Source organism: Microsporum canis, genomic scaffold, assembly GCF_000151145.1.
Source record: "Microsporum canis CBS 113480 supercont1.4 genomic scaffold, whole genome shotgun sequence".
In the NCBI taxonomy this organism is placed as follows: domain Eukaryota; kingdom Fungi; phylum Ascomycota; class Eurotiomycetes; order Onygenales; family Arthrodermataceae; genus Microsporum; species Microsporum canis.
In genome coordinates, this window is record NW_003299166.1 from 876,951 (window position 1) to 894,672 (window position 17,722).

Sequence of the window (17,722 nt, forward strand, 5' to 3'; positions counted from 1 at the left end):
CTACCAAATTGCCAGGCTGGATGCTCAATATTTGACAGCCCTTGAACCAGCAACCACAGAAAGAAGACATGAAGATGACGGCGATCCTGGTCCGTATATTTACTTCGACAGCTAAGCAAGCTAATTTTACCAGTGGCTAACATGATGAGGCTTGGGCCGTTGGACATCGCGCATCCTGACCGTCGGATTCGAAGCCTCTCAGCGCCCTCCACGACAGCATCGCAGGTTCACAGGATGAAAAATTGCAGAGCAGCGAGTAGGGAGTCTTTACTTATACCAGCAAGACAGGGAAGAGAAAGTGTATAAGGTGTACAGGTTGATGCTTATGCTTCCACGATGCAGCCTGAAGAACGGGGGAAGTCAGGCACATCTGCATCAGACAAAAGACAACCACCACCACACACGATCACCCGAGAAAAACCACGATAGAAGAATTAAAGGGTTAATCGTAAAAAATAAAAAAATAAAAAACCAACTCCTGACCAGAAAACAAAAATAACTTCCCGAGCTTCGAATATCACATCATGGCCGTGTGACAGATCTCAGTCCTCGTTGCTCGTTCCTCTTGTCGCTGCCCTCTTCTTGCCTGCTGCTGGAGAGCATATCTTGCAGTGGCTAATAATCTTGTTTGGTTGCTTTTTTTCTTTTCTTTTCTTCTTCTTCTTGTTGATGGTCATAGTAATATTCTGGACCATATCGAAAAAACACAGTATCCCAAGGGCGGCCCCAAGTGGAGAACAAGGCGTGAAGTGGATCTATAACAAATACGCAGTTATTAATCTTACTCTCTTCTGCCTTCCTGCTTTCTTTTCCCCTTAGCATGTTTGCAAAGGAAAACCCTATTCTGCAGCCAATCGAGGAGAGCAGAAATACTGGAGAAAGCCCTCTCGAGACAGGAGACAGAAACAACAGAGATTCACAGAACAGGACCTTGTCTGGTAACGGCGTGGCCTGGCCTTGCTAGCCGTATCGAAACCGAACGATGAATGGGACGGTGGAGATCCGGGAGGGAAAGGCTTCGCTTCCTCCCTTCCTCCCGTCCATTTTTATATTATCAATTTTCATTCTTCTCCTTCCTTTACTTTTTCAATCTTTTTTTTCTCTGCTTTCTCGTTCGTTCATCCACTGCCGTGGGCCTGGCAACTCGAAGAGACTGGATGTCCGGTTGGCTGATATTTCGTATACTGTTGAAACGACTTGAGACACACATGATACCTCTTTGTTGCCTGCCCCTGTGACTCTTCATCTTCTCTCGTGAACCTGTAAACACGTCCTCGAACTGCTCTTCGGGTTGCTATTCCTAGACCGTCAGATTTCGCCCTTTAACAAGCCACCACCAGCACAGCCAGAAGAAAACAAAAGAAAAGAAAAAAGAAACCCAGCTCTGCGGCCCCAGTCACATTCCCAGCCCCCCCCCCCCCCTTCCCCCCCAGACCAGCCTTTGATGACACAAGAGACAGGACAGGAAGAACGAAAATAAAAAAGAAGCAAGGAGAGCCGGACCCGAACTCTGTTTTGTGGGATGGGTAATTTTGCGGGTTTCATTAATATTCTTTTTTTGCACTCTTTTGTTCCTTTTTTTTTCTTTTTGCACGAAACATGGTGATGTTCAAGGCTAACAAGACATTCGGAGTAACAACGTCGCAACTGGAGAGGGTAGACGGAGCAACAACGCAGACTGGAGCGACAGTAACAGCATACGAATGGGCAGGGTCAACTTACGGAATGAATGGGTAGGAGGAACCGGTGGAGTGAATCCGATTGTACGTTCTTCCTTGTAGCGTTGCCCTAACTCCTAGTCCGCATCCACAGCACTGGTGTAGGTCGGTGTGTTAAGCGGTCTGTTTACATACCTCTTGACTCTCGCATGTAAATAACATAATGTAAACCCCCCTCCCCAATGAGTGCCATGATGTCCGGTCGTTGGCGTTGGCCCGGGTACACCGCTCTCAAGCCCTTTTCCTTGTGTCTTGTCTCAACGGAGCATCCGTACCCTGTCGGTAACTTAAGCTTGACTAGAACCCAAGCTGGCGAAGTAGTAGCTTTTGCCAGACGGAGTATGGAGTAGCGTGCTCAGATATCGGTGTGCGCTCTACATACGGAGAACATATACAGGGACAATCCCAAATCATTTTCCTTCGGGACGGTTGACGGTAGATCGATCGGACGGATGGTTGGCGATAGTCTCATGGCCACCCGACGCCTCTTCCCTGACTACTTTTCTTTTCCTCTCTGGTTTCTTTTTTTTGGTTTCTGGGGTCGTGCCGTCGATAGTCAGCTTTGAACCTTTCGTGAGACAGCGGAGAAAATAGAGTATCTGTTTTTTCATTTCTCTCTTTGGCCAGATAAGAAATAGAACTGATTTCTCTGTGCTCTTTGACGGTGAAGAGGGGGGAGCGTCCTGAGCTTTAGGATAGCAGGGTCAAATGCTGAGGGTAAATCTAGATAGCCATTCCGTAGATAGTCTCTAGATCGCCCGGTCTACCTGGACCACCGTGAGGGGGTACAAGAAAACCATAGCGTCTGAAGGGAAATCCTTAAATCTTCAATAGACTCTCATATCACCTTCAACTGTTCTAGCTGCTCCCCCCTCAACCCAGCCACAAGTCCTCCTCTTCCCCTCCTGGAGGCAACAACCCATATGAACTATATCGCATTATCGTCGACCAGCCCCTCTCCCTAGATACCCAGCACCATGCAAGCAATGCAGTGTCGCCGTCAATCGACCCGCTCACTCCCACAGTAAGAGTGGCGGTAGTGCCAGGACGTACATATGGGCTTGCTGGACGCAGAAATCTGCATCTCTTCAGTTCAAAATGTGAGATAACGTTCACACGGGATGGATAGCAGGTCTAGATACCGTCAAGAACTTGGCCTTTGGGTCATGTCGTGGAGAATGGGGCCTGCAGCTGCATGGCCTGATGTGTTGCAATGCCGTAATAATAATACGCCTGTAGCATTCCAGGTTCACGGGTGGCGCTTCTCTTTACTCGCACCCATCCGCGGGAGTCGTCATAGCCGAGTGTGGAGTATTCCGTACCTGAGACGGTTGATATGAGGTGTCACTGCATATCTAAGTGGGATGTATGTGTGTAATCTCGTCTGGCCTTGCTATCAGTATTGATTGTTCCTCTGGAAACGTAAAGGGGTATCATTTATCCCACCAGGTAAACAGGAAGGAATATCTGGTTCAACGCAGTCATAGAGCGTCAATTGTGTACTCGGCACATCTAGCTGGCGTACCAGCCTGGAATATCCAAGGAAAAGGGCAGACTGGATTGAAAGATATCAATCGCCAGCCTGTTCCGGCAACTCCGGAGCCGTAGGAGTATTCTGGCCATAGAATTTCTCCGTTGGTAGCACATATCAACCATACCACGCAGTATGTAACAAAGTGAGCTGATTTCCACCCTATAACGGTCTCAAGAACAGTGTTGGGAATAGATGGGCTGAAGAAACAACTTGAAATGCTTTTGATTAGAAGATATTGAAAACTTCGTCGTTGATATCGCCCAAACAAGTAATTTTCACGTCACTGTCAACAACATCTTGATGACCGCCAAAGACTCTCAACTTATATTCATCAACTGCTATTATAAAAACAAGACAAGTTTTCACCGTCTCTCCTCCTGAGCTTCTAGCTCTCATCATATTACATAGTGGACGTTTCCTGGGTCGGGGGCCAGCTGTGGACATACCCCGGTTACAGGGCTGCATATGCATGCATCTCTCAAATATGGCGGCCTATCGTCGAATCATACACATGCACCGTCATCCCCTTGCATATTAGCAATCTAGACTACTTCGTTGAGCTTGTCTGATAGCTGCAGTCGGCGATACAGCCTCGAGGAAGCTGGAGTACGTGATGGACCTGAGAGCGTATTATGGCTTCACGAAAACAAACTCGAGACAAGAGAGAAAAGTGTTACGTTTACCTGTGTGATACGTAATACGGACAATTTGCGGGTGGAGACTTGTCAGAATATTCTTCTGACGCTTCGGATACACATCTCTCGGACGATGGGAAGGGTGCCAGGTACGAACACAGCTTTCTAAGCTTTCAAGGAGATGGCCATGGTTAACCTGGGAAGCATTAATGAGCTTTACATGCTACCCAATACCAGGACGTTACATCCTAACAGCGGCCATGGCAGGTTTGTTAATGGTGGAGGTCGTGGACATGCCTCTCGAACAGCTTCAAGGCTACCATAGTAGAAGATAGGGGAGGACAACATCGCTATGGTACGTCTGATGTTTTCGCATCTTTTATTTATCTATTTGCTAACAGAGCATCTAGCTCTTGGCCGCGGCTTGGAAAGGCTGAGCTTCTCCAAGTCAAAATCGTCTGTGGATGGCCTGAGTGTAGCCCTCCACATGTTATCCCAATCTGCGCTCTTACCAGCTCATGGAAGGTTAGATGCTACCGTCAAGCCTATCCCGGCCTACGAAGGTTCGCAAGTCCATAGAGTAGCCGTTCTGGCCTACTTTGAAATATCTTGGAATGGAGGGCGAGCCCTGTAACTCCAGACAACAGAAACTCATACACTGAATATCCCTGGGTTTGGTTCTTCTTGCCTTGCTACCTGCGTATGACAGGCCATATTATGAGATGAAATCTTCATTTTCAAATGAATTGTCAGTATCCTCTGCTCGCGGTACTGTTTTTATTTACGCCCAAGATGAGCATGATGCAGGGCTCAATGGCGGTGCACCATAGCGTGCGTGAGTAGACTCCAAAGATTTTGTCCCCGTGTACCACCGATCTCGCAAGCAGCTGTGTGGATGCCTGCCATCAAAGCATTGGGGTTAACACAGGAGTGATTTCTTCTCCCATACTACCCGTAATGCTAGTTCCGAATGTCTGGGGAACCAGGGTGACAGATCCGGCACAAACCTACTATGTATAGGTCAACAACATCCAGATAGCAACGATAAAAGGAATCAGATGCATCTGCTTCTGCAGTGGAGGGCCATGACTCCACCCCAGGAAACCCAAGAGTCCTGGTGACAGTTTGTCAGCGAGCACGGTATAGCACGTGTGGAGGAGGGGGCGTAGAACTGCCAACTAATCATGCCTCCCTTGCCTGTGCGGACCTCCTCCAGCTGGAAAGGAAATCCAAATAACAAGTGAAGCAAGCTGCAGACACCGAGTGCCAGTGCTCTCTTTCACATACGGAATAGTGCTGCAGCTAAAATGAGCTAATCGGTTGAAGAACAAAGGCAGCAAGTTTGAAAATACACAGTCCGTATCGCTGAGTATGGGTGTAATACCGTCACTATGGCACTGGCGCAGGCGCGGGCTCTGCATCCTGCATCGGTAGGAAGAGCAGCCCATTGATATAGAGTATTTAGTACAGAAGACTAAGGGCGATACTTTCACTAGAACGAATGTCTATTATGCAGGATAGCGGACGAGTCATGTGGCCTGTTTCTTTCGCCATTTCTCTCCATGTCTCCCTTTATCTTACACACGACTGATGGGCGTGCCTGTGTCTGGCGTCCGTGTTTCTTTGACAGAGCATCCGAATGGTTGACTTGTCGGTGGCTTATGCTGTGGAGCGTGCGTGGTTGATCGGTTTGTTGATCTACCGTCCTGTCTCTAGACCAACAGTTGCAAATCTAGTGTCGTTGATATGGGCTGGCATCATGTACAGCCATCGACCATTAGATGGACATAGATACAACCATAGTGCGGACGGAAGGCTCTGTACATGCAACCTGCGGCCCCTCCGTGTGGTGCCTGATCACAACGGATGTGCGTTTTTATTTTCGCGGACGCAAGCCGCATGGATCTACTCCGTACTTCCCCTTCTCCTTTCTCAAAGGGCTGGCAACAATCACATCACGCCGAGACTGCATGGCGGAGAGATAACGAAGAACCCGAAATATTCTGGTTCGCCGAGCTGCAGAACCTGTTGGCCGTCAAAACCTGGTTTGACGAATAATCTTTTTTCTTTAATCCATGACAAGAATCATATCCGGGTGGACTTTCTGCTTTGAGGCCAATTAGTTTCATGGATAATCCATACATATAATATCCTACGCGTCCGTTGCACGGAAGACCACGGTTGAGCCAATACTTGACAGGTTCGGATGCAGTGGAAGCTGACTGATGTCTCATCGCTGCCTAACTGCCGAAGGAGCGCGATAGGCGGATGGCGCATCTCTTTGATCGCGTGTAGAGCGGTTGAAGTATTTCGGGGATGTTGAGTGGTTGGCTATCTGCATGATAGGATATTTCAACAGGATATTATCCTGAACATGCATATCCATAACCTTCCATTGCATCCGCTGGTTAATATATACTTGCATATAGGCATGCATGTCGCATATGCAATGCATACAGACATCTCCAATCAGCACACTTCCTACTGATATCCCGTAGGATAATCATGCGCCTTTTCTTTCTTTGGTCTGCTTTATTCATCCTGTTGACATGTCGATTATTAATTTGTCTACAGTTGTTCTTGGTGGAAATTACTTGCTATTATAGGGCAATGGCTTAACTGAGACTGCTCTGGTTGATATCTGGCCAGAGTAGAGCAAGGAGTCCGCCAGTGATGCTTCTATAGATGCTGTGTGCTTGATGCTTCTACTTTATGATAGTATCATAGATTATACCATTCTATCAGGCTTGATGCAAGACATGATCTATATCCTCATATATCTGTTGATGCCTATAACAAGCCATAGAAGATGCAAATAGGCTTAGAACATCAAAGGAGGCTTGTTATTGACTGTAGACAAACAACCTTATCCTATCAATTTTACTATGTGCAAATTTGATATCCCAGTGTGCTTCACTTAACAGGACGTCCTCTTCGATATCGTTGATAGAAGATATTGCATCATTCATGATGCTGGCGACTAAGCGAAGCTAAGGACTTCACTCAGTCTTTTTCCTTTCTACTCTTTTCTCTTCTTCTTCTTCTTCTGTTCAACTTCCAAAGATATCAACCCCTTTTGACGGCCTTCAAAGAGCGTACAATTTTCAAGTCTTCCATCATGGGGAAACACGGCTTCCACTTCAAGAAGGGTGGCTTCGATTATGATGAATACAAACGCAAGTAAGTTAGGGCTGCTAGCTAGTAGCTGAGAGATGCATCTGTCTAACCAAGCCATGTCACAGGCTCGAGCGTGTCAACTTGCCTGATAAGTAAGTCATCCTGGACGAGGAAGACAGGGTATATCATCACTGATATCAAATATAGGATCCTGTGCAAAATCTGTGGCAAGATCTGCAACTCCAACAAGTTTTCCAACCGCCAGCTTGACGAGCTGCGTAAAGCCATGGCACAGAACCCCAATGTCACTGGTCTCACCCGTCCTGGCTTTGCTGGTTGCCGAGCTTGTATCAGCCATCAAGTCGTGGAGCTCACTTGTTCCGTCTGCGATAAGACCAAGTCGTTGGAGTACTTCAGCAAGAACCAGCGTTCTTCCCCTGATACCGCGGTAAGCTTCCCTTCCTTTTATATATATCACTTCGTTGCGGGTTGCTGATGTCTAAACAGAGATGCACCAACTGTGTTCAAAGCCACCTTGACGCTGAACCAATTTCCGAAGTCATTAAGGAACTGGAAGGAGGAGAAACTGCTTATGAACCAACTAACTTGCCCGAGGTATACCCAAGCAACGCTTTCACATTTTGTCTAGCTGACCTTCTAACCATCAATTAGACCGAAGTAAACGAACCGACGACTTTCCACAATCTCACTATCCATGATGAGCCACGTCCCCGTAACCTTATGGATACTGAGGCTGTTCCTAAAGTCCGTACTCAACGCGCACGCAATGACCGCGAGGATGACCTCTCCATGGGCGGAGTGTGGGTCGACCAAGGCGACGGCAGCACTACTACCACTGCTGCTGCTGCCGCCGCCGCCGCTGCCACTGCCGGACCCAAAGAGGGAATCGAGTTCACCGGCTTCGATAATAAGGGGGTCGCACACCCACGCAAAGCCAATTCCAACGCCGCTACGCCCGCGCCTACCGGAGAAAAGCCTGCCTCTGCCGCAAACAGTGCTGCCCGGAACGTCACCACCAAAGAACGACGTTCTACCGCTACGCCACGCAAAAACTCCAACTTCGCGAAGGTTACGGTAAGTTCAAGCTCACTTCTCCGTCAATGTTGTACAACCTTCACTTCGAACATGGCTGACAAGCTCACCAGGGTGGTCGAATCCCCAAAAACGAAGGCCCTTCTCAGCGTCTTCCTGAACCCGCCGGGCCCACAATCGAGTCTGACGACGATGACTCCGATGACGAATGTGGCGTCGAGACCTGGATTTAAATCTCCACCAGAAGATCGTGGGTATCTATCCTCCACTGCGAGATGAGGACTCTCTGATATCCCAATATTCATATGCGAATGGCATCAAGAAGGTTGACACTCATGGATAAATGGATAAACACAACGGAACCATAGCATTGTCCCTCGACTCAACTCAGCTAATATCAACTGCAGCTTAGGTAGAATTGTTAAATGAGAAAAGAAAAAAAAAATGGTGCGCCACTGAAGAAAATTTCTGTTCCTTGACTTAAACTTTTGCAGGCGGATCGAGCCTTGAGTTAGACCCTTGAAGGTAACTTTGCCAATCAATAATACATAGTAAATCGTCTATCTCATATTTACTTATTGTGGCGATTCTGAGATCATTCTTGCCTTCAGGATAATTCCATCCAGGGTGATGGATACTAATGGCGGCTAATAGCGAGTAAGTGCTCAATCTCATCATAATCAATAATAGAGCTATGCAAAGCCCATTGGTAAACTGTGATTGGATTGGAGAATTCTACAATATAGTACACTGATAGTATCCATAGATCTTCTAGAATACCCTCCCTTGGTTGATTATTATTGCATCACTGCAGCGCTCATCTCTACTTTGGATTTGGATTTTGCACAGACATTGATTGTAACTGCGTACTCATGCAGTCCTCTACCATTGAATAGTTCAATCGACCAAAGTAAGCGTTGATACAAGGCTGGTGAAGTTCAGTCGTCGAATGGCCATGCGGCTTCCCATTCTTTGCGTTGTTCCTCGTTTTCAGGATATTTTGACATGAAGTCTTCCTTGGTCAACCGGATACATTCTTTGACCTCATCGTATTCATTATGATCCACCGTACCATCAACTCGAAAGAAATGAGATCCGACTGCCTCCTTGACATCTCCCATGATATTAATACCATTGGTAGCACCCTCACAATCGCTGTCGATAACCTTTAGCTCATCTGGAGTAAATTCATACGGGAAGCCCTTCTTTAAATTACTGCGTAGGGCTGGAATATCTTCCCAATTCTTGCGGTACTGCTCCGCCAAAATAGCAAGGTAGGCAGCCTCTCCATCGAGGAGAAGATTTCGAGCAAAGATCAGAAGAGTGAATTTCAGCGTTTCGCGGAACTCAAGAGCGCGGAAGAGTGGTTCAATCCCCATATGGATTGTATGCCTCCACAGAGAAACGAGTGCCATCTTCCAGAAGAGAGAATCTGCTTTTCGCTTCTTGTCAAGTGGCGTAAGGTCTGTATCATCTTCAAACAACTTCTGAGCCTCTTTAGGATCAGGGCGCTGTAGTAGATCCCCCTTCATACGCGGCCCCTGGTAGTCAAGGATGTAAGGTTCAATTGTATGATCATACAAGGGTGCCAGTTCAGTAGTTTGCCAATCGATGATTCCACAGATCTCTGAAGGATTTGCTGGGTTCACGAAAATATTCTCAGCATGTAGGTCATTGTGCCACAGGTGAGATGTCTGAATAGATTTGTCGTCAGGAAGTAGATGCTCGACAATATCCAGGTATGCTTGCAGCGCCTTTATCTTCTTCTCCTTTGAAGGACGGTATGTTTGAGGTCCATAAAGACCTATCGGGGATCTAGGCAGTTGTTTTACCTGAGAAATGCATGTCATTTCCCTGTAACCAGCAGCTTTTGCATAGTCCAACGCACTATTCCCTATAAACCCGTCAGTTTGCGAAGGATCCAGTAAGTCGAAAATGTAATGACACTTACAAGGACCTCTGTCAAAGTTGATACCTGCCCTTCCATCATCGATGTTCTGTCTACTTGTGGATGGCCCGACGGCAAACCGGTCGTCAGTTATCTGCTCCCCATTCTTGTTCGTATATGTTAAACTTGTGGCATTAAATATGTCCTTCTTGTAGTATATCCCCCCATATTGGGAAAAGGACGTCAAGGTCCAGTCTCGCTGATAGCCTGCTATCTCCTTCACAAGGTTCACTTTCACCTCCACGTCAAGCTGGTTCCATAGCGTTTCCAGTTGTACTCCAGGTATCTTCTCCATAATAACGTATTCCGCTCCAACTGGATTATCAATTCCTGAGCTCCAACTGAGGACCTTGGGAGCCGGGGTCCCAAGTATGTTTCTTGCCTAGCAAACTATTAGAATGTTACAACACAGTTTAAAAAGCCGTATATTGCTTACAAAATCCATCGTAGCTACCTCAGAGGCCGTGGTATAGTGTGGTATACCGGCGTTCGGGTTTGGTACCTTGCCAATTACCTGGATGCCGTCGTCCATGGTCAAAAGCAAGGCCTTGTTATATAGGCCATCTGCTAGCTTTTCAACCTTTACGCACTGGCGGGCTCCAGGGCCAGAGACTTGGGCTGCAATTTTTGCAAGCTCCTCGACGTTGAATTTGATGTATCGCCGTGACAGCTCTTTTGCTTCGTCACGGAGGAATCTGGAGCGAGTAAATCGAAAAAAATCTTCGTTTTCATTCCAGGGAGGAGTATAGGTAGTACGCGTTGTGTGAAACTGCTGCCGGGCTTTCTGCGCTGTACCGGCCACGAATCGTATCTGTGGCCATCTTTGGAAGGTTATCAACAATGGGAATACGAATATCTTGAGGCCCTTACTCACTTAGCAATCCCAGTCTGAAACCTGGCCCAAAAATTCGTTAACCTGGAGTATATTGTGTTAAAACACATATTATATAAGACTGACGACCTGGTGATCCTTATAGAATAGCTGGGTAACAGAGATCCAGCTAACAGTAATAGTGCAGACACAATTCGATGTTCCGGGCGCCCTCTAATCTCCCTGGAGCATGCCTGGTTGCTTTGAGGGAGCTTCAAATACACGAATATAGCCGCCCAACCCAAGAAGGCGCTAGCACTAAAATTAGCATAAGCGGAGCTGCCGCAGCGCCAGCCAATCGGGTTGGGCCACCACATCTCCAACATACTCTGGAGTTTTCTGGCGATGCGAAGTGCCTGTCATTGCACACCCTATACTAATATACCCTGGGAAATAGAGTACAATGCAAACTATTGGCTCTGAGGGTTTTTGATCTGGAGGAACGTTCACACAAAAGTTTCAAGGGTTTGTATCACTAACTTCTATACGAATTACCAGGAATCATCAGGCTACGGGGTATTTCATGCAAATGCTGGGGGCGGTTAGAATGAATGGCTCTCAGTGCTCCTTCATGCCGGTGCTACATATCCACTTATAGAATCTGTTTATGGCACCCTTGGAGGTCTGCACTTCTGCCCAATGATAGCTCGCGTCTTACTTGCGCCGCAATACCCAAGGCACGCCGGGAATCATTCCCCTCGTAGGAACCAACACAACGCACAATGTACATCTTTTCATTCGCTCTGGTTGCAAGTTGTTGAAACGCCCTTCAAGGCAGTGCTTCTGCAGGAGGGGCCGGAGTAACTGAATAACTTCCTGCGCAAAAGTTCAAGGGACAGGCATAAATAGTAGCTCAAGTCCCGTAAGTTTCGTAAAATCAAGATCAAACAAAGCAAGGAATAAAATAAGGTCACCCAATATATTGCTACATTTTACATATACTGCCATAACTAGAAACTGTGAGATCCCTACATTGATTGCTTTGATTTGTTTTTCTCCTAGCTAACGGATATAGACGCTTCGTCCGATATGAGTCGCCCTATTCTTAAAGGGGTGGACTTGCTTCAGTCTTGGTTCTCTACGGCTCCATCCAGAGCAACCAGGCTTGTGAAGGGTGAAGGTACCCCCGGTACTCGGGCAGGGCCCACTCAAACTGTCCCGAATGATACGAATATCGGAGTACGTCTAGACAATGCAGAGAAAATCACCAAGGACGGACAACATTATAAACGATACAAACTCCAACCAAACAAGAATGCGGCGAATGTGACACTCAAGGAATTGGCAAACAAAAATTCTCACCAGGTCCTTGCTGAAGCTGATATGTCTCTAGATGAGAGCATACCATCCTTGACCAGGTTTGCAAGCTTTTTCGATGCCTTGAGGCAGAACGTTGAGAATAGGTGGAAGGGCGGAGAATAATGGATTCCATGTACATCGGCGTGTTTAACTTTATAGCTGTAGTAGAGTATGGTTAGCCACTTAAATATGCTATGCTGAAGGGAATCCATTTTTGCTGTGAAATGTTATTCAAGTGACAAGGCATTAACAGTACAAGCTCTTGTTTTGAATCTGAAAATATTCTTATTGTGAATAGTTATTAGCACTAAACCTCTACTACTAGTTATTGGAGCTCTCCGTTGGTCTAATGGTTTCCCATGGTCAGCTTCCAACAATAGTTGCCTAATACAGATTTGGAAATGCTACTTATATTGATTGAGGTAAACTCTATATACATACATAAATACTAGAAAGCGAGATTCTACTCTTTAGTATCGTTTGAATACTGTAGAAATATGCTGTACTGGGGGAAATAGCCGATGCTTAGTGTGATTTTCTACAGGATTTCGGTTTTAATACTTCAACTTTCGTAATATATTGTTGGACCACAAGGGACAAAAAGGCCTAATGTCCAATGGGTACATTGGAGATGTGTACTAGTCGAATCAAAGTTAATAACATAACTAATCCAACATATATCAATAAAACACTGGAGTTAATTCCTAGACTAACAACTTTATCTGCTACTAGCTACCTCTCCCAGATTATCATGACAACTCCAAGGCTAAGTCCAAACTTACGAGTGCAAGTCATCTGCGAATAATCAGACAAGTCTTGGTCAGGGAACTGCATATCTGGGCTCTTATGAATGCCAGTATCTTTAGTATACCTCTTGGTTAGAGAGGCCATCGGCTCAGAGCCCATCGCCGCCGTCAAGTACTTGTCCCGATTTCCTTCAAGAATAGGCAGAATCTGCAGTTCCCTAGCCTCGATGGACGGAAGAGATGGGTCATTTGCAAGGGAGATCCTAATGTCGGGCGGGATGAAACCAAAAGAAACCACCTTCGAAGGGTCTATCCAAATGCGAATCGCTGGGAACTCGGACTCGCTGAAAAATATAAGCTCGAGGAAATGAGCTTCGGTTTCCTTATGAATGTCGGGTCTGAGGCAAACTGCTCCAGCGTCATTTTTTCGAAGATCTCAACACGCTCGCTAATAATCTTCACTATTGGAGTCTGGGCTGGGCTGACTGTTGGAGTATATGTGGTCCTTTGCCAGTTCGCATTTTGTTGAACAAGAGTGTTTTGCGCCGCAGACTGTTCGTCAATATATATAACTATGATTAAGTGGCCAACATACCCTGGTAAATCCGTGTTGTTTTTTACCGCATTGGCATTCAAGGGGATTGTTTAGCCCCCAGGAGTCTCGTTCACGAGCAACTTCTTGCATGATATCACGGATATCTCTAAGGAAATCAGCTGATAGCGATTGGTAAACCTGGTATGCTGGGGTGTTATTGGAACTTGCCATGAGAGCCATCAATTTGAACGTATCCTCGGCATCATCAAGCCTACAAAGGCGCATGAAACAATCTCCCGCTTTACTCAGAATGTACATGCTATCGATGGTCGAGGTTTTTAATGCCTTGTATTGGCCCACAAGCGATTTGAAAACCTCCATTGCTTTTTGATAGCAGTGGTTCTTGGTGTAAAAGTCGGCTAGCAATCTCAGTGCCTTCCCACCATATTCGCAGTGCTGCTTTTGAAGTTCATCCGTGATCTCGAGTATCCAAGGCAAGAGAGTCTAGGACTTAGTAAACCGTAAGAAATTGTAGATGGCAATGCAGGTGCGCTTATCCTTCAAGCCCAAGTCTCGACGCATGCGAGGAATCCCTTGCTCAAAAAGAACTTCTGCATCGTGGAACATGCCCAGCTCAAAATACACTGTAGCAAGGGAATTGAGAGTCAATAACGTTATTGTCTTGTCCTTGGGGGGCGTTTTCAGGTTCTCAAAACCTATATCAGCCCGTTCGAGCAGAGGCCTTGCCTGTGAGGCGTCCTTTAGTATGGCTTTGACGGCTCCAAGCCCCTGAAGGGTTATCAGGGTGTCTTTGTGCTCTTCGTCTAGGGTATTTAGTCTGCCAAAAAGAGAGCGAAGGTAGGGACTGTGAGCTTCTTGCCACATCTCATGGTCAAGGCATAGTGTCGCCAGCTGGTTGATAACTGCGAAGTTGTGAGAGTGGTCCTTGCCGTATACCTTCTCGGATACTTCAAGGAGCTTGATACAGTACTCAACAGCTGTATCAAATCTCGTAGCTCTCAGCAGTGTTTTGCGATTTTGGACAGTAGTATCAATTCATCGTAGTCATCGTACGAACCATGATGGCTATCGACCCAGGTATCGTGCCACTTGGTTATCTCGTTGGATGCCTGGATGTAAAGGTCTAGTAGTTCGTCTTTACTCCTATTTTCATCTACAAGTTTTTTTTGCAGAGACCATATATTCCTTGAATTTCTCTCTGTACACAGGTGACCCTATGTATAAACCTTGATTGGCGAGCATCCAGCACTCTCCAGATACCCATCTCACACGTCCGGATGTATCTGTAACTTGCATTCCGGAAGATTAATGTGCCATAGACAGCATAAAGTCTGTCAGAGGGGTTAATGTATATTGGCCACCTTTTTAGTTAATATAGGATGTGCTTCATGAAATTTCCCACGGCGAGTGAAGACTAATTAGAGAGTGTCAGTGTACTATTGTCATATATGGGCCATGCAGGATACTTATACGTGCGTTTTTCGATACCCTCACTACTTATAAAGCTGTAGCCAATTAGTGACTAGTCCTGACGCTCGCTTGTTTCCTTAAACTGCGTTTTGCCATCAAGATATTCGATGGACGTATCTATCTAGAATCCCGGCCCTAATTGAATTGATAGTTAGTTTTCCATATAAGAGATTCCGTAGTGGGACAGACCAGAAGTTCCATCATCTTTATCCTCTTCTATGTTATTTAGGGATGCCTCGCAGTAATTCCGGAACTCCATATCATCGTGCCAATCGTAATGGCCGTTCAGCTCATATCTACCACCATGTCATCAGTGACGGTCTTGAAGATAACCGTCTCGAGATAAAAATGACGTACTTAGAGCTGAAGACCTTGGAGCAATGTAGGCACTTTGAAGGAACAACCGGATCTTGTATTACTTCGTTATATCATCTCTTCCCTGAACTTAAAGGTGATGCCGGTGATGTGTTTCTTTACCAGAGCCTTCATGGTCCTTCAGCTCCTTTTCTGAGGCGAAACGAGCTCCACATTTCTGGCATTCGATCGTGTATTGGCCCTGATATCTCTTCCAGTCTATGTGTATGAAACATTTCTTCACCTTATATCCGATGAGGCTCGACCCGGGTTCAGAGTGAGCGGCGGGAACTGGTATTTTCAATCTTTGCGGGTCAATCCGGGTTAATTTGGTGAAATATCAGGACTTACTGGTCAACAGTCATCCGGTAGAAGACGATATGACAGCCCTTGCAGTGCCTCGACAGGGTGTGTTCATTTAGATCCTCGCTGTAGTATAAGCACAACATTAGAAAGAGTTAATATATGATCGGATGTTCAATCCATCACTGACATATTCCGGAATTTGAAGTCACAATCGGTACAAAAATGCTCTGGATCTGAAGGCTGGCTTTTCAAGCTGCGCACGCCTTCGTATGGGCGGAAGTTTTTGATGATGAAATCTATTCGTGCATCTAAGCCGGTAGTGCTATTATTCTTGCTGGCTGGCGTCTTGTTCTGGAGTCACTACCTCTGCTTCCTTTGGCCGCAGCGCTAGTGGGGGCTCTTGCTGGTCGCTAGACGGTATAGGCTGTTGTGGCGGCTCTCTCGGGGTATTATCTGGTTCATAACGAGCTCCATATGTTCGGGCTTGCCGCTGCAGTCGATTCTGGATCTGAGTGTGTTCATCACGGTGGCTATCGAATGCAACCCTTTAATAGACCGAGTTAGAATGGTACAATTTGATCAATCATTCACCTGGTAAGATATCTTACCGGTCAAACTCCCTCTCCATATCCTTTGTTTTTATAGATATGAGCCTCAGCGGTAAGACGCAAGGCCGCCAGAGAGAGGACATGTAAACTCGTGTTACTGTTGCCGTCAGCCTCAATCTATACGATCTTGATCTTGGGCTGGAGTTTGGACGCCTGAAGCAGACCAGCATTTTCTCCTTTACCCATCTTCTTGCTTGGGTCCATCCAGTCCATATAGATATTAGAAGTGTGTCTTGCCCCCAGATACCCTACGTGACTGAAATGCATGGAATCTACGATGACCAGAATGATCTGTCACCACTGTCCTCACATTCATGAACCAGTGCGTGCATAAGATACGATCTAGCTTGGTGAGAGATTATATACTAAGCTAAAGAGTAATGAAGAGCTGGGTTCGAAACGCATCGGCTGGCACATCAACGGATTCAATCCGACCTTTGACGAAGGCCTTATACGTACGGCGCCAGAACAGTCTACCCAAGAAGAGCTCCTATAGTGAATCCAAACTCGCCGGGCCTGGTACTGCCTGTAACCTCAAATGATACCCTGGATTCAACAAATCAGTCTACGCTACCGGTGGCTGGTCCATCGGGAGTCTGTTTGAATCCGGTTGATAGCACCAAGCCCAACATATCATCCCAACTAATGGGACGAGTGGATGGCAATTCCGAGCTCTACGATATCCTTTCAAATTTTATGACCCAGGACAAGTCCTTCCTGTTCTTCCGAAATTTCTCGAGGTTGAATATCAAGAATCTGCTCTGGATGCAAGATGGGCTTATCGAACTCGAGAAGGAACTTATCCAGGCTAAATCAACGGACAATGCACAGCATGAAGGCTCCCAGGATGATATTATCCGACTAAGAAAATTGATCGCTGAAAGTTTGCATTTCTATAGTACGGCTGTCCTTTCGCCTTTCTACCTTTATGCTGATAGAATTACTGTATAGACATCGCCCTTGTACAACTTTCACAGCTTTCAGAGCTCAAAAAGCCTGAGCTAGATTCAGTATCACAATTGCGCCGTTGGATAGAGGATATAGCAAGGATAGGGCATCCCGGTTTGAGATTTCTTGATGGTATAGACACACCAGAATCCGATCATGTTTTAATAGCGCGCAGCGAGGAACCAAGGACCGGGATGTATAAATTCATTGAGGGACTGACATGGAGGCTCTTCTCAACAGTAAGTTAATAGCCTTACTATGGGGGTCATGTAAGTATAAACAATAGCTAATGTGCTGTGAAGTCTGCAGCTGGTGGCAGGAAAGTCCGGCTTCCTAAAGGGGGATCACTCTATATATTTGACAATAGCATGGTTCGGAGGGCGCTTCGGGCTGCCGTTACGATGCTCATATGGAAAGTAGTCTACCATAGCAACGTTTTTGAATCTGGGTATCATGCCTGAATTGTATATTTAATGTCTGTTGGCTGTCATGAAAGGATTTGGTTGGTTAATAATAATATGCAAAATGTTTTATTTGTGATATCAAAATTGATGTTGGA

At 46.2% G+C, this 17,722-nt stretch overlaps 7 protein-coding genes across 7 annotated transcripts; 4 read left to right on the forward strand and 3 right to left on the reverse strand.

Moving 5' to 3' along the window:
• Window positions 1–4,068: 4,068 nt before the first annotated feature.
• Window positions 4,069–4,521, forward strand: MCYG_04315 (uncharacterized protein; the record flags this gene model as incomplete). Its single annotated transcript, XM_002846532.1, has 3 exons — window positions 4,069–4,154; window positions 4,196–4,242; window positions 4,289–4,521. The coding sequence occupies 3 exons, from the start codon at window positions 4,069–4,071 to the stop codon at window positions 4,519–4,521; spliced, it is 366 nt and encodes a 121-aa protein (XP_002846578.1).
• Window positions 4,522–7,005: 2,484 nt separating this feature from the next.
• MCYG_04316 (conserved hypothetical protein) lies at window positions 7,006–8,290 on the forward strand (the record flags this gene model as incomplete). Its single annotated transcript, XM_002846533.1, has 5 exons — window positions 7,006–7,067; window positions 7,130–7,156; window positions 7,212–7,452; window positions 7,677–8,099; window positions 8,171–8,290. 5 exons carry the CDS (start codon window positions 7,006–7,008, stop codon window positions 8,288–8,290), a joined length of 873 nt encoding a protein of 290 aa, XP_002846579.1.
• A 705-nt stretch (window positions 8,291–8,995) lies between these two features.
• Window positions 8,996–11,606, reverse strand: MCYG_04317 (phosphotransferase family protein; the record flags this gene model as incomplete). Its single annotated transcript, XM_002846534.1, has 8 exons — window positions 8,996–9,951; window positions 10,009–10,387; window positions 10,442–10,826; window positions 10,880–10,921; window positions 11,012–11,128; window positions 11,205–11,232; window positions 11,357–11,456; window positions 11,535–11,606. The coding sequence occupies 8 exons, from the start codon at window positions 11,604–11,606 to the stop codon at window positions 8,996–8,998; spliced, it is 2,079 nt and encodes a 692-aa protein (XP_002846580.1).
• Window positions 11,607–11,905: 299 nt separating this feature from the next.
• Window positions 11,906–12,298, forward strand: MCYG_04318 (conserved hypothetical protein; the record flags this gene model as incomplete). Its single annotated transcript, XM_002846535.1, has 1 exon — window positions 11,906–12,298. One exon carries the CDS (start codon window positions 11,906–11,908, stop codon window positions 12,296–12,298), a length of 393 nt encoding a protein of 130 aa, XP_002846581.1.
• A 483-nt stretch (window positions 12,299–12,781) lies between these two features.
• On the reverse strand, window positions 12,782–14,741 carry MCYG_04319 (uncharacterized protein; the record flags this gene model as incomplete). Its single annotated transcript, XM_002846536.1, has 7 exons — window positions 12,782–12,840; window positions 12,958–13,329; window positions 13,365–13,473; window positions 13,517–13,960; window positions 14,066–14,454; window positions 14,535–14,620; window positions 14,704–14,741. 7 exons carry the CDS (start codon window positions 14,739–14,741, stop codon window positions 12,782–12,784), a joined length of 1,497 nt encoding a protein of 498 aa, XP_002846582.1.
• Window positions 14,742–15,932: 1,191 nt separating this feature from the next.
• MCYG_04320 (uncharacterized protein) lies at window positions 15,933–16,401 on the reverse strand (the record flags this gene model as incomplete). The annotated part of the gene is made up of 3 exons (XM_002846537.1): window positions 15,933–16,152; window positions 16,216–16,238; window positions 16,339–16,401. The coding sequence occupies 3 exons, from the start codon at window positions 16,399–16,401 to the stop codon at window positions 15,933–15,935; spliced, it is 306 nt and encodes a 101-aa protein (XP_002846583.1).
• Window positions 16,402–16,860: 459 nt separating this feature from the next.
• On the forward strand, window positions 16,861–17,624 carry MCYG_04321 (uncharacterized protein; the record flags this gene model as incomplete). The annotated part of the gene is made up of 3 exons (XM_002846538.1): window positions 16,861–17,098; window positions 17,167–17,402; window positions 17,466–17,624. 3 exons carry the CDS (start codon window positions 16,861–16,863, stop codon window positions 17,622–17,624), a joined length of 633 nt encoding a protein of 210 aa, XP_002846584.1.
• Between the last annotated feature and the right edge of the window lie 98 nt (window positions 17,625–17,722).